Source organism: Helicoverpa zea, chromosome 24 (genome assembly GCF_022581195.2).
Source record: "Helicoverpa zea isolate HzStark_Cry1AcR chromosome 24, ilHelZeax1.1, whole genome shotgun sequence".
Taxonomy (NCBI): Eukaryota; Metazoa; Arthropoda; class Insecta; order Lepidoptera; family Noctuidae; genus Helicoverpa; species Helicoverpa zea.
This window is the reverse complement of record NC_061475.1, coordinates 1,361,495-1,377,934: the sequence shown is the minus strand read 5'-3', so window position 1 is coordinate 1,377,934 and position 16,440 is coordinate 1,361,495. Positions and strand designations below refer to the sequence as shown.

At 33.6% G+C, this 16,440-nt stretch overlaps 1 protein-coding gene across 3 annotated transcripts; it reads left to right on the top strand.

Annotated features, from left to right (window-relative positions):
- Positions 1-155: 155 nt before the first annotated feature.
- On the top strand, positions 156-14,879 carry LOC124642248 (V-type proton ATPase subunit C). 3 transcript variants are annotated; one of them, XM_047180592.1, is made up of 13 exons: positions 156-311; positions 743-879; positions 1,827-1,928; positions 2,251-2,302; positions 8,881-8,978; positions 9,386-9,474; positions 10,418-10,516; positions 11,016-11,139; positions 11,635-11,766; positions 12,459-12,556; positions 12,974-13,112; positions 13,865-13,987; positions 14,346-14,879. In XM_047180592.1, exons 2-12 carry the CDS (start codon positions 751-753, stop codon positions 13,955-13,957), a joined length of 1,155 nt encoding a protein of 384 aa, XP_047036548.1. In that variant the 5' UTR covers positions 156-311; positions 743-750; the 3' UTR covers positions 13,958-13,987; positions 14,346-14,879. The 3 variants fall into 3 exon arrangements, with proteins under 3 accessions (XP_047036548.1, XP_047036550.1, XP_047036549.1); XM_047180594.1 differs by having other exon boundaries at positions 13,865-13,999; XM_047180593.1 differs by lacking the exon at positions 156-311 and adding an exon at positions 648-666.
- The last annotated feature ends 1,561 nt before the right edge of the window (positions 14,880-16,440 follow it).

The window sequence follows — 16,440 nt, the reverse complement described above, 5'->3', positions numbered from 1 at the left end:
CAGTAAAAATCATTTGAATGATTAAATTAACGTGAAATTATTACGGCAATTGTATATTTACTTACAAAATAATATTAAGCGTACATTATATTAGTTTTTATTTATTAATTGTAAAAAAATATGAATTTATTATTTAACATAGACAATTGACGTAAATCAGCTGTCCAATATCAGTCGTTGTAGGTGGCAGCACCGCGTCACGTGAATTTTCATGGCGTTGAAGGGCTAGTCCCGAATTGTCTTGTGATTTCGCCAAATTATTTGCTGTTTCAAATATTTAGTGTTAAACAGCATTAATTTATAAGTTCCAGGTGAGTGTCGTATCTCAACAGAGTGTGTTACGTGGAAGATGTTGCCGTTAAATGCTTTTGCGCGGGACTGAAAGATGTCAAAGTCGGCAGTGACGGAGTGTAAGGGGTGGTTTGGGGTGATTTTCTTGGGTTTGCTCGCGGCCGGCGCCAGGATGTCTGACCGCCGAGCGGGCGCCGCGGGACCGGGCTCGGTATCGATTAGGTGCACGAGCCCGTTGCGTCAGCGTTCTGGCTAAAAACACCAGATCGTCGGCCGCTTCCGCGGGATCGAGACTGCATCTTCGCAGTACAAAATCGATTTTTCGGACAACGAAAATGTTTTTGATTGCACCAAACATGTAACATTGGTGGCGACGTGCGTTTCAACACTGAGTCTGTATAATTAGTTGTTATAATGAGTTGGTAGTACAATGTCTTATGTGGTGTTTCAGTGGTGAAGATGTCTGAATACTGGGTGATCAGCGCCCCGGGCGACAAGACGTGCCAGCAGACCTGGGACACCCTCAACAATGCCACCAAGTCGGGCAATCTCAGCGCCAACTACAAATTTCCAATCCCTGACCTGAAGGTAATCTATTTTGATTCATTTATTTATCTCATTAGTAGTGTTATCTTTGTTACAAATCTAAGTCCAATATAAAAGTAATTCTAACATATTATCCATATCATATTCCCTATTGGATAATGACTGAAAATGTCCTTGGTCAGTAATAAGCCAGCTTCCAATTAATGCATACTTCTTGTCATGATCTTACTATGACATATTTTTCAAGACCCTATGAAAACAGTGAAATCAATAAGTTTTTAACATTTAATATTTTTTAATGGTCATCTAATAAGATCAAGAAGATTCATATTAGCTTATATTATAGATCTGAGAACAAAATAGATGAATAAAAAATATAAAAACATTGTTAAGAACCATGACATTTTTTCAATTCTTTTTTTTACGTTTGAATAAAACATTATTCATTGCCATAGAATAGTCCAAGTTGCTAACTAGCCTTCTTTTTAAATAACTCAAATAAACATTCTATATGAACAATGGTGTTATATAAATCAAATTCATTTGACCTATATCTTATATTTTCCTAAACTATCAAAACAGTGTCCGTCTGACATGTAATATCATAGACATAGAATGTAATTATTCCCCCGGGTCATTTTCTGAATTCCATCAGTGTTACTAAATTATGTTCATTCACAATATGACATAGCCTTTTTATGTCCTAGGATTTGAATTACAAATAATGAATGAACATAACTTTATTACTTTACTTTCCAATACAATAATATTTACATAAAAAAAATACTATTAATTTCCGATAGAAGAAAAAACAATTTCAAAAGCAAGCTAAAGAAAGAATAATGCATTCCAATAAAAACAATATACGTCATTATATTCCACATAATATTTTCTATATTTGCTTATTTACAATACTGTATTTCCTTCCGTACTTCTGTAGCATTCAAAAAATGTGTTCTCATTTGTTTTTCTTATCATGTTACTTCCAGGTGGGGACATTGGATCAGTTGGTGGGACTGTCCGATGACCTGGGTAAGCTCGACACCTTCGTTGAAAGTGTCACGAGGAAAGTCGCTCAGTACCTTGGTGAGGTGAGTCAGGATTTTCTGTTTATAGCTAAAATATTGGCAGTTATTTACGTGGATAAAATTACAACAAGAATCATCTTAGAATTCTTGTTCTGCCAGGTCTTTTTTCTGTTTAAACCAAAAAACTCATCAATTAAAGATAAGTTATTTTTCTTTTAAATCCAAAATCTTTTTATTGGGCAAAAATATTAATGAATAGTTTTTGAAACTGTAATATTCTGTTCTATTTATAAATTCTACAGTCTTGGAAAGTTTTTAAATGTATTATCTCTTGTTAATTGAATCTATTGAATGTAATTTTATAATCGTAAACTTATTTACTCAGGTACTGGAAGACCAACGCGATAAGCTCCATGAGAACCTTATGGCAAACAACAGTAAGTTATTTTTCTTTAGTTTCTTATGGCACTAAACATAATATATAAACTTTTTGATTTTAAATCTACTCTTTCAAACATATTTCATTGTTTGGTGCCATTTGTTTATAGATATTTTTGGAAGTTGAAAAAAGGTTTGACATAAAGAACTTAAACATAGACTTTTAACAACAAAATAGGATTATTTTGCATGATTTAAATAAAAATAGAGAAAAAAGTTATTTATGGCATGTTTGGGAAACTATAGAGGAATTAAAGCTAAAGAATTGGGCCTATGATGTTGCCAGCATGAGAACTAATTTTTAAATAAAATAGAAACAGAATGAACTGGTGTAGACAAATAAATAAATTAAAAGCACAGAGTAGTGCGAAAAATTATTAGCATGTGTCGCTGAATTTCAATGGTTAAAGTTATCTTTTATATTTTTCTTATATTTATTTTTTAATTTATTTATTTATATTTACCTATTTTTTTGCATGTTATTTTTTTCTAATCACACTGCCCGCATTTGAACAAGTCAGTCAGTGTGTTTCTTAATTTTATTATATTTTTATATTAATTTGCAATTTATACCATTGCGTAATACCCGAGAATGTTTATTATTTTTAATACATTTTCTCACATAACACATCTCATCTCAATCCCGATATTGAACACTTAAGTACCTATATTTGAGCACTAATGTGTACATACTTATGTATAATGTTTATTGACGAACCTTGGCCATATAACAAATGAACTACACTACTTTGTACTAAAGTTACAGAATAAAGAACGAATAGACTTACCGTACATTAAAAAAATACAAGTTTCGTCGATAAAAATACTCAACATTATCACTTTTAAAATGAAAGGCTAAGAATGTTGAGTGGACAGTGTTTGTACATGTATTTTTAGTTCGAGATTCGTTCACGTACGACTATGGCGAATCTCTTTGCACCACTGCACCTATGTGTGATATGTAAATAGATTTAATGGAATGTATAGAAAACAATTTATGTTGCATTCACCATATTGGTATCACTGCTATCGAAGTTTCAAATATTTCGCGGCGAGGAATAATTCGGCAAAATTAGAAGAATATCAGATTAAATTAGGATGAGACTCTACCAAAGGTAAAATTTAAATCGTATTTACAAAGGTCTTGACTAAATTGTTTTTTCTTTTTATTATATACTATTAGGCAGGCGATTGGCTTACAGGTCTTAGAGGAGAGTCGGCTAAATTGCGCATTCTTTGATTCTTAATTCAAAATTTTAATTGTATCTATTTTTTATAATATTTAATTGAATGCGAGACATATAAAATATTTTATATACATTATGTACATAACGCTTATATATCACAATATATAGTGTCGCTTTTTTATTATTATTTTTCTGATTTAATAAGTTTTTTGACACAATTGTGTTTAGAATTAATTTTAATATATATTTTAGATTGAGAATGTTAGATTTTGGGATTGCATTTCAGTGTCTGAGAAATGGAAAAAAGTTTGCGGCAGTGAGTAATATTTTTTTCGTAGTTTATGTAAATTGAGCTTAATAGTAATTATTGTGCGAGCTTCAGAGTTCAGATATAATATCTACGCTTCAAATATCTGTATATTTTTATGATATGTTTGAAAATAATGCCGTATTCTAGCTACATAACATATGGTTGTTACAGAAAATGTTTATAAGTATGTGTATGTAAGATATGTTAATATATAAATAAAATATGCTGATTTAAGGGCATTTTACTATATTTATTTACTTATAAATAAAAGTTGAACAGTGACCAAACAGCAAATGAGGTTCTATAACGATTTTTCTTCGCTAAGGTTGTGAATATTAAAATTATAGGTTTTATATAGTATCGTTATAAATTACTAGCACTACACAGATCATGTACAGGATGTTAATAATGTGTTAAATAATCATGCGTCACGGTGTATATTAAATAAACACTTTGTAGCGATTTTTCAGTTACCATTTTTTTAACCGCACGGCCTATAATAACACTTAAGGGTGACACAACGAGACATGTAACTTAGATTAGAGCCGAAAATATTTTACCGACTCCCCTATATGGAGAAGGCTCTTAGTTCGTCGGAATCATTTATTAAAATAGTGTGAAAAATCAGAATATTGTTAGATTTTTATTAGTTTAAGAAGGTTTCTCCTGATCATAGATTATCTTTCGAGCCACTAACGACATGATACTGGTAATTTTATACTTTAGTACATTTTAAACCAGTATCGACTTGGTAAAACTTGTATTGTTACATCATATTCATCAGAAATGAGATAATGTACTGTTATCATAGCGACTGTGCCTTCAGATCAAACGAGATAAATTCGGAGATAGGATATAGGTATTTATATGACTAAATGTTAAGGTGATATGTAATGGATATGCCTACCTACATTATACATGTAACAACTACAACCAAGAAAAATCCTCTGGTCTGCTAGAGACTAATAATAGGTATGACGATTGAAGATCAGAACAGTTTTTCAGCAGTCTTGTCCGTCAGTGTCTTGGAATCTATCGATTGATCTGCAGGAACTTGGGAAGCACTTTTGAAGGTCACTACACTAGTGATAGTTTCACAGATGGCACTGCCACATCATCACTGGACAAGGTGTAATAATTTCAGATAAATGGTTTTTCGATATACAGGGTTGAGATACGTTGCCTGCGAAGTATGAGATTTTGGTAAAGTCAGAACTATTTCTGCTTTACAGTTTGAGGGCAAATTACAAAAGCTTCTATCAAAATGTTCTGTTGTTAAAATGAATTAGTCAAAACGTGCAAGTTCATATCCATTACATATCTCCACGAGCTATTAATAAAAACCACATTTCGCTTAACTTTAATTAATTTTTAGACGTTGTAAGTTGTCGCACAATATGTTGTACTAAGTAAGATTACTGAATATAATGTCTTCATATCATAGATAATAGCAATCACTGCCTCACAAGACATTCATAGCTTAGCTATATCAAGCTTTAAAAATTGTCTATGCTTTGCGCTTCTTAATTTTTTATTATTATTTAGTTTATTTATTATAATTATGAAAATATATTCTTTATTTTGCTCCTGTCCTATACTAAATCCTCTTTATTTTTATCCTAAATTCATCGAGGCGTAATAAAAGCGATATCTTGATATAATCCACTTCGGAATAGATTCGAGGTTTGTTTAGAAAACATGAAGCATTGAAATAACTTTACACCCGCCATAAACTATAGATAGGATTTGAATATAAGCGGTATATATTAGTTGTTAGTGATGGGATTGTGAAGTGTTAGGAGGCTTAGTGAAGGTTTATGAGATGGGTTATGGACTGTGGCGACTCTAGGCATTGAATCATACGCGGACCCGGGCGGGGGCGAGCCGCCGCCCACGCCTACGTCCCCGGTGTGCGACTCCGCGTTCTCGGAGCACCACGGGTGCTGGCCCTGTGAGCACCGAGAGCATTCCGAGTACGAGGCGTCGCACCCCTCGCAGGTGTCCAGCGGCCGCAGCTCGCCGCGGTGGGACGATGACGACGAAGAGGAACGCCACCACCATATTCTCACACAAGGTTTAGGAGACCTAACCCTCGCCTAACCTAACTCCCACCTTTGGACGGAACTTGAAACGATCGCAAGTTTACTTTTAACCATTAAAGTTTGGACGTTCTCGGAGAGTACGTGAGTCAAGTTCTATTCAAAGTTTTTCCCAGTAGGCCCAGTATATCCTACTAGTTAGGATAACGAAGCTTTACATTCGCTAAGGTTTCGTTGTTACGTTCAGCGCTAACTGCAGATCTCAAACTAGGTTATGTGAAGGCAGTGATTGTTATGTTATATCTCATAATATCTTCTACAATTTACTATTGATACTGTTTTTATCTTCAAACAGCAGATGGCGCTGGCCGTATTTAAAATTTCGCGAGCGCCATCCTGAATTTTGGTGTATATTTGTTGGTTAAATTAAAGTTTAGGGTGACGCTACGAAGATGTGGCTAGGAATTTCACAAAATGTACGTCCTGCACCACATCGCTGTGTCCATGCGTCGACTTGACGTTTACAAGTAATGTCTATAATGTGTAGTTAACATAAACCGGGCATTTTGCGAAATTATCATACTTATGTATCTCAAAATTTCGCGGATTGCCCCGTAGAAGCTTCATACACAGTTGAACGTGTTCTATATTATAGCTTTTTAAGTTATTTTTAGTTCGCTTAGATGTTTAATTTATTAATAATGTCGATGTTGTATTTTGTTATTGTATATTTTTATTTTACTTATAACATAAAATATATTTTTAAGTTATACTTCTGCTTTTGTGCGCAAAATATGTATTTACGATAAATCGTGAAAACAGTGTCGACTTTTTACTACGGACGACTATAGTAAATTATGTAATTCATAATACTTTCGATTCGAAACAAGAATGGTCTTTAGAAATACGTCAGAAAATCGATTTATGCCAGATCATTCAATTTTACAGTTCGCAAATTTCAGTCGCCTACGTTACTGCTCAGTCCATATTTCACTTAGTTATAGTATTGCTAAAATTAGATTTATTACAAAGACGGATCATAACCTTGATTCCGTCACGTTGGTTATTTATGAAACGGATCGCGTTTGACGGGATTTTAATGTTTATTATGACTGTGCACGATTTGTGTGCGTCGAACGGAACGCAAAGGCGGGGAAACAGTCGTATGTTAAATGTCTGTTGGACATGCAATATTTTCGCGAGCGAATAGATTTTTCACTTAAATAAATTAATTGTTTTCACACAAATCTTTTCAGGAATAGATTTAATACAATTTAACCACCAATAGTTTTAATTTATTATAGGATTTACCAGTTTATTTAGTGGTGATTAATTATGCTATTTCAATTTGTTTGGAGTGTATAAATTACCCCATTCTCCCCTATATATTAGTTTGGGATAGGTTTGATAAATATTTATCACTATGTAAGCGGTTATTCGGGTTAAAACAATACAACGCATTTAGTTAATGTTACAGTAATTTATAAGTTGTATAAATTATAATTGTAGATTTTGAATCGCAAATAAACTTGTAGATAAAGCTAAACTGGACTTGATATTCACAATTTTGTTTTTATTTTACATTTTATCTCTACTCTTATCGAAGGAGAAAAATATAATTAGGACCGAAGACAAATTAAGTCACTTACCTATTGCATAATCATATACAGACGGTTAAATTAAAAACAATGTTTCGGTTATAGATCTAATAAATACTTTACTTACACAGAACATTTTCCAAAACCATAATGTAGATTGATATTTTTTTGTAAGCTTATATATAAATATAAAAAGCTTATATATAAATGTTGCCATCGTCATACGGTAAATAAGTTAAAGGAACTAACGAATAAATGAATTCTTATATTTTCGTATCCTTTTACTGAAATAATTATAGGAAAATGGATGAACTTGAAGCAACATATCTTTAGGTGCGTGATACAAAATATTATATGAATGTGGTATATGTGCTTAGATTGTTTTTATATTATAGATTGATGTATTTTATTGAGAAACTACATTATATTAAATGTTTTTATATTATAGATTGATGTATTTTATTGAGAAACTACATTATATTAATAAAGGGTTATACTTTACCTAAGTTCATACTATCATAAATCATATACAATAAAATACCTATCTGAGATGATTTTCAATGAAAAAAATTAGCATTAAAATTTTTTTAATAAAAAAATGCACCCTCAATAATATAATGTACTTTTTTATCAATATGTACCCGTATTTAAATGACTTACTTTAAAGTTTTTTCCGATTTATTACTTCTTATCATGATTTTGAATACGGGTTTTCTAGCATGGAATAATAATTATGTATGCATGTTATTATAATTTTAGTGCATGTCTCTCTATGAAACTGAGCTATGAGTGTATTAGAAAACTCTTGTATACATATGGGTTTATATTGAAAACAGGAATATTTTTATTAAAATATTTGACGTGTAAAGGAGTTATTTGCAACATTTTTGAAAAAAAAAAAAATTTTGTTAAAAAAATTGCTGCATTTTTTAAAAGTCGTATTATTTGTCCGATTAAATACATTTACCATCTGGGTAAAATCACTCTTAAGAGTCAAGAAACTCAACTATTTCAAGCCCAATGTGTACAAGAGTAAGAAATTACAGTATTTTGTCCAAATGCACGTTAAGCTAGACGATTTATTAATTTCAATTTATTGAACAACGCTTACCATTCGTTTGTTTTGTTTCAATTTTTGGTTTTGCTCTTTTTATAACAAAATTAAAATTATACAATGATACGGTATTCTTGTTATATGTTACTTATTATACGAATGTTTCTAGTGTTTTTGTATTGATTTTGTTTCTATTAATGTTGAATATAAAATTATAAATTAAAAATAAATATAAAATGATAACACTTAAAATTAACAATTTTTTTATACAATTGGGAGATTTAAAAAAAAAATACACGAAATTTCCAGGAAAAAATGGAAAAAAAGTTTTTTTCTGCTTTTTTATTTCAAAATGTTTTCTTGTTTTTAATTGTGTATTTGTTTTTCAGGCGACATGCCATCGTACCTTACCCGTTTCCAATGGGACATGGCGAAGTACCCCATTAAGCAGAGTCTGCGTAACATCGCCGATATTATCAGCAAACAGGTTCGTTACAACTTATTTGTAGCAAAAAAAAAACGGTATTGTATTTTTTGTATGGTTACCTTCTTTAATTATTTTCTACTAGAGTTCTGACTTAACAAAACACTACAAAATAAAACAATAAAAAATACAAAGTTGAGTTTGTAAAAAAACTAGAAAGAAAACGTAACAAATCGTATCCTATATCTTCCTCCTGAAAAGTTTGTGTTCTTTACACTTATGAGAATTTCACTCCAAATATCGTTTAAAGAACTATAAATATATAGTTTTTCTTTGGGTACAAAAATCCAAAGAAAATTTATGTTGCAAGAATTATATAAAAGAAAAGAATCTATATAATACCTAAGTGTCCTTGTGTGGCCCCTAGTATTGGTAATTAAACAATAGATTAATAGCATTGTTAATGACAGGTGGGTCAGATCGACTCGGATCTGAAACAGAAGTCGGCCGCCTACAACGCACTCAAGGGCAACCTACAGAACTTGGAGAAGAAGCAGACGTAAGTAGCACTTTACTTTTATTATTATATGTAAAAAGAAACAAACAATATGGGATCAAGAAAATATGTACCTATAGGCTTTAATAAGAAAATATCTGCTTTTTTATCAACTTCCAAAACGGGATTCACAATTCGACCGCGTTTATGCATTTTCTCAAGCGAAAAGAAACTGACATTTAAAAAACTCTATGAAATAACTAAACAAGCCTTCAGTACTATACTTGTTTGTATATAAATTGACTTTTATCTGAATCAAATAAAGATGTATTTGATTCGGATAAAAGTCAATTTATATAATCAGAAAATCATCAGTCAAAAATACAATATTTATAAAAAGCTAAATCAAAAAAATGAATTGTCGTTATAACATTATTCTGTGATCGAGCTTTTCAAAATATTTTACGACTTAAACCATCCAAATTGTTTGTTTTGATTGCAAAAATTCTTTGCCTCGATGGCTCATCTCTTATATAGATCTCAATTTATGAACATGAAGCTATAAATCTTAGCATCTGTTCGTGAAATAAAGATTTTGATCTCAGAAGCATAATACAAATATTTCCACGATTCTGTGTTGTTACTATGTAGATATTTAAGAAATATTTTATTAGAAATATTTAATACTATTTATAACAAAGGATTTTACCAACAAGACACAATAGGCAAAAAATTTAAAATTCATATTTTCCCATATTACTTAATAAAAATCCTCCCGATGTGGGTGCAGCGTGAGGGAGTGTCAGAATCTTACTGTCTTGTTCCTTCTGAAGACCTTTATGTACTAGAGCCACGGTAACTAAAAGGTTTCAAAATAAACAATCTTGATACAGCCTTATATTAAAAAGCTTAGTTTGAAAATAAAATGCTGCTGAAATAAACCAGTCTCACCGTTTGTTGAATTTAAAGTAAAATCGTGTTTTAACCCTGGTTGTTCCATTTCCAGTGGCAGTCTGCTGACCCGCAACTTGGCGGACTTGGTGAAGCGCGAACACTTCATTCTCGACAGCGAGTACTTGACCACCCTGCTTGTTATCGTGCCCAAGTAAGTACTTAGTGCTACACTAACTTATTACGTAATCTTTGAACAATATGTAAAGTTTGACCAAGCTAGGATCAGCTTTGGAAATGGAAAAATCTCATTTAATAACAATTTGAGCCACAAGATACAAGCTGTGCTTAGTTTTTGGTTCAACGGTAACTACCACAATGTAAAGTTGCTTTTTTGACAATAAACATTTTTTTATTTTTATACTATAATATGTTAAGAAAACTTCAATTCCTACAAAGTTCACGCCCGAATATGTGCAAGATTTCTTGCCGCAACTTAGTGCTTTCGCTTGGACTGTCACGCGTATAGTAGACTGGTGTAAAATTTCTATTCAATCCATTTTGAAAGCTAAACTGTATCTCATTGTGAAATTCATTACATCATTTGAGCAATTTTATGAAAAAATACAATTTTTCGAATTTCCTGAGTTTCATTTGAAAGGTGTACTGAACATAAAATTTCACTAAGTCATACATAATATTCCTGTACCCAGGTCGATGTTCAACGACTGGACAGCGAACTACGAGAAGATCACGGACATGATAGTGCCGCGCTCGTCGCAGCTCATCCACCAGGACAACGACTACGGACTCTTCAACGTCACGCTCTTCAAGAAGGTACATATGACATGTTAGCTAACATAATATTATGTTGACGAAACGATGATTATAGATGTGAAAGCAAGTACTTGTATACTTGTGTATGTGAATCTATAATATAGTGTTTGTGTGATTCGGCTACTAGACCACTACTGAATACTCCCAAGCTTACGCATACATTGATAAGTAAGTACGATGCAACTTAACATCTTGTGGGATTTTTGGCCACATGCAGGTATCAACGTTTATAATTTTTATTACGGTGTAGAACCATCAAATAATTGGCCTAACGAAGACATGGTTAAAGGTATACGAGACCCAAAAAAAGTTTTTCAAAAACGAACACTATTCAAATACTATACTTATCAATATTTTTTTTTTATCTACAGGTATTCGTTTGAGTCATAAGTTTTTTTATTGATAAGTTGAATATAGCTACATAATTTTTGCTCGTTAATATTTATGACCCAAAATAGTATTGTTTAATGAATTTATTTATGTATTCCCGTGCAGGTAGTGGAGGAGTTCAAGCACCACGCCCGCGAGCGCAAGTTCGTGGTGCGCGAGTTCTCGTACAACGAGGCTGACATGGCGGCCGGCAAGAACGAGATCACCAAGCTCGTCACCGACAAGAAGAAGCAGTTCGTTAGTATTATTACTTGCTTTATATCCCTACTAGTGAAAAACTTTGAGGCCCAATTGCACAGACACAATAAATGTCAGTCTTCTTAGCACAACTGTTAACAATGAATATTTACGTTAAATTTTAAAGTAAGTGGTTTTAAAATAACTAACTAAGACGGTTGCAAATGTTTTTAAAAATTTAAAGATTTTTTATGATGTCTGCAGTGATAATAAGCAGCCACTATTATTTTCGATTCTTCGTTTTGCTATAAATCGGTAGTTCTCAAAACAATTTCACATAACAGAAAAAACGCTGCAGACGCAGATATTCTGTGAAAAAATAATGCAATAAGACATATTTTTAACCCTTAATGGATTGCAAAGGTGATCAAATATCACTGTTGCTGTTGGTATATAACGGTACTAGCTGGTGCCCGCGACTTCGTCTGCGCAGGTTTAGTATTTCGAACAATATGTTTACAAATTGTAGCCTATGTGTTATTCTGATGTATAAGCTATATTATTGTAAAGTTTCATTAAAATCCATTCAGTAGTTTTTGCGTGAAAGAGTAACAAACATCCATACATCCATACATACAAACTTTCGCGTTTATAATATTAGTAGGATTTGCACCAACAGCTACTCAAACTCACTACTTACCATGTATCCATATATCTTTTCCATCATCTAATATATGCTATGCATTCCCCAGGGTCCGCTGGTGAGGTGGCTGAAGGTGAACTTCTCCGAGTGCTTCTGCGCCTGGATACACGTCAAGGCGTTGCGTGTCTTCGTCGAGTCCGTGCTCAGGTCAGTTATATTGTATTTATACATGTAAAAATGTTACCAGGGCAAGTGACTTATAACTATCTAAATATAAAAAAAATTGCTATCCTGCAAAATTTTTTTTAATGGGAAGGAGTAGCCGATACAATTTTACTATCAACAAATGACATGTATGACCCACCTTAAGCAAATTTTCGCAGTGACAACCAAATGTAATACGGCCGAAATTCGGCATGCACTGTAAAGGAGATATTGTTTTAGAAGCTTTTTCGGTTTCAAAGTGGGTCAATTCAATGCATCGCATGCAGATTGCTACAAACGTAACTGCGATTTTTAAAGAACGGAATGGTTGGCTGCAGAAACATTGAGTTCAATATACGACTCCGTATTTAAAGGTCCTTCAAACATAAAATTAACTGTATTTATCCGCAATTTCGACAGATACGGCCTGCCGGTGAACTTCCAGGCAGTCGTGATGGTGCCGTCCCGCAAGAACACCAAGAAGCTGCGCGAAGTGCTGCAGACGCTCTACGCCCATCTCGACCACTCCGCGCACCAGCACACCAGCTCCGCGCAGGACGTCAGTACCACACTCACTTACACACTCGCTCATACACTCACACCGCCCCCCTCTACCACTCCGCGCACCAGCACACCAGCTCCGCGCAGGACGTCAGTACCACACTCACTTACACACTCGCTCATACACACACACCGCCCCCCTCGACCACTCCGCGCACCAGCACACCAGCTCCGCGCAGGACGTCAGTACCACACTCACTTACACACTCGCTCATACACACACACCGCCCCCCTCGACCACTCCGCGCACCAGCACAGCAGCTCCGCGCAGGACGTCAGTACCACACTCACTTACACACTCGCTCATACACACACACCGCCCCCCTCGACCACTCCGCGCACCAGCACACCAGCTCCGCGCAGGACGTCAGTACCACACTCACTTACACACTCGCTCATACACTCACACCGCCCCCCTCGACCACTCCGCGCACCAGCACACCAGCTCCGCGCAGGACGTCAGTACCACACTCAAACACACTTACTCATTCACTCATGGCAAGATACCCACTCACTCATCCATCACAAGCTACTCACTCACTCATCCATGACAAGTTACTCACTGACTCACCCATGACAAATTTAGACACACTATTAATTTTATTATTAATGCTCACTCACTTATTCACTCACAACAAACAGAAATTCATAAAACACAACAAAAACACACAGCAGCACAATTTACACAACTTTTCAAATAACTGCAATTAAACCGCCATTTTTACGCGTTCTGTATTTTTACATTTCCAGAACGCGGAGTTGGCCGGTCTCGGTTTCGGTTCGTCCGAGTACTTCCCGTATGTGTTCTACAAGATCAACGTGGACATGCTCGACAAGAATTAACTGCGCCCGACGACAACCCCTTTATATTAGGTAATATACAGTGTATGTACCTATGGAAAATAAACTTTATTATGATTTACATAAATTACATTTTATAATAAATTCTGTTCCATCTAATTTAGACAAAGATTTTAATAGACAATTAGAATCTTTGAATGCACAATTTAATCTCTGAACAAACGTAAAAATGCACCTTTTGAATACCCATCAAGTGTTATTTAAAGTGATATGCCATATTCCCAAATAAACAGATGGCATAAGATTGTGCAAAAGAATACAACTTATGATATCAGTGTCAGAATTTAATGGTCGGTATTTTCAATGTGCATTATTTCAGTTTCAAGCCCAAGAAAGTCTCATTTTATGAATGGTATTGTATGTGTTACAGGTAATGTTACCAGGTTGTTAATCCTGTGTGTTCGGCTGTATCGGTCACGCAATAGCATGAAGTTTCATCGTACAATTTATTTTACTTTATACAACATATCTAATATCTATCCCCAAATTAATATCAACCCTTGAAAAAAGCATATTTTTCTATATGTACAGATTTTTTTAAATAGTTTTATTTGTGACATCTTTAAATCATATTTTTTCGTTTTACAATGCAGGTTGTTGGTATAGATGTTTGTGTAATTTATATAATGTGTTATTTATAAATAAGATGCCATTATGAATTGAGAAAAATATAAAATTGTTGCAATAATCTTGGTAAAGCTTTATGGCTTGATGTTTTTGTTGAAAGTTAATAAAACCTGTTTAAATAAATGAATTGAGTTCAGTATTATACTTGAGTTGCGTAGTGTAGCGTAACGCCTACAAATGTATATTAACGTAAATAACATCAGATGCAAAGCTATGTAAATAAGAACATTCCTCAAACGTGTGTAGTACATAATAAAATATTATTCAAGTTACTGTTTGTTGTGGTTTTATTTTAAAATGTTGTTTCTTGCTTACTACACAATCCTCTCAATTCCTGTAGTTAGGTTACCCCTGCAAGTCTTGTGTAGTCCATAACCTAGTCTAGTTCCAACTAACTTGCAATAAAATAGCAGGGGCAGATCCAGCCCTCATACAAGGTTATGAGCACATCCATCCAATATAGCAAAAAAATCACATAATCATAATCATCATAAATTACATAATATTATATTCAGGTAAATACATGAGGGGGAAGAATATACCAAGTGTAAATAGGGGCAGTATATGTATAAAGCTGGGTACCTACTCACTTAGAAGTGTAGCACGTAACGTATCAGATACGGTATCAACCTGCAAGTGGGTACGGCTCGTCCACGGTCCTCACGAGCACACTGCGAGCCGCCTTTGTGTTCGCAGCGAAACCGCCACTCGGCGGGTCACTGCGAGCTTACAGCGCTCCACGCGCGAGCGGCTTGCAGCGGGCTCGTGCCTACGTACTCACTTGATACCGTATCTAGGGATGTGAAAAAATAATCGATTATGGAAATAATCGATTTTAAATCGATTTTTTTAAAAGTAAAAATCGATTTTGATGCATATTTTATTTATATGAATAATCGATTAATAATCGATTTTTTTTAAATGATTCAGTCTATTATTACCGATTTTTCATCTGCAACCCCCGACATTAAGTTTGGTCTTCTGGCCCGGGACGCAAACTACCAAAGAATACTATCTCTATGATGTTATATTAACGCCATCTATGTATCTATGACGGCATTCCTTCTGTACCTTTAAGACAGTTTAGTTGATTTATATAATCAAACATTCACTAGATGAAGTCAATGAACTATACTATACCTATAACTATACTATTATGCCAACATTTGGTTGATAAGTATGTCATTCATTATTCGTTAGTGAAACTCCGTAAAACGAAAGCTTTTCGCGACTAAAAGTTTTGAGTGTTATAAAGTGTTATTAAAAGTCTGGTCAACAATGTCTACGCCTAAAAACAAAAACAAAATTAAATTTAACAAATATTAAAAAAAAACCGTAACCAACGAATTCAAATTTAAATGTTTTTCACATAAATCAACAAAATTTAATGATTCAAATATTAAAAAAAAAAAACTAAATATCCATAGCCATCGAGTTCAAATTAAAATGCTTTTCACAAAAAATAACAAAATTAAATTATTTTTAATTTATAAATCAATTGATATACTATTTTTGGGACTCATTGTGAAGATAATTGATAAATTAGGAAAAAAATCGATTAATATAAAAAAATCGATTATTTTCTTATGAAAAATCGATTGTTGATTAATCGATTTTTCATAGTGATAAATTAATCGATTAATAAAAATCGATTTTTTATGTTAAATGTCACATCCCTAAGTCCGTATCTGATACGTTACGTGCTACACTGCTAAGTGAGTACCCAGCTTAAGATTAACAACTGACAGCCTTACCACAAAAACTTAAGCATCTGTTGGATACTTGTCGAAAAAAAATGTGGCTATAAAACATACCTTATTTCAACGTCATAATTAAAA

Coding starts and splice junctions, on each gene's coding strand:
- LOC124642248 (XM_047180592.1), top strand. CDS start 751: ATGTCTGAATACTGGGTGATCAGCGCCCCGGGCGACAAGACGTGCCAG. Junction 11,140..11,634: donor ACGTCACGCTCTTCAAGAAG/GTACATATGACA, acceptor ATTCCCGTGCAG/GTAGTGGAGGAGTTCAAGCA. Junction 11,767..12,458: donor CCGACAAGAAGAAGCAGTTC/GTTAGTATTATT, acceptor TGCATTCCCCAG/GGTCCGCTGGTGAGGTGGCT.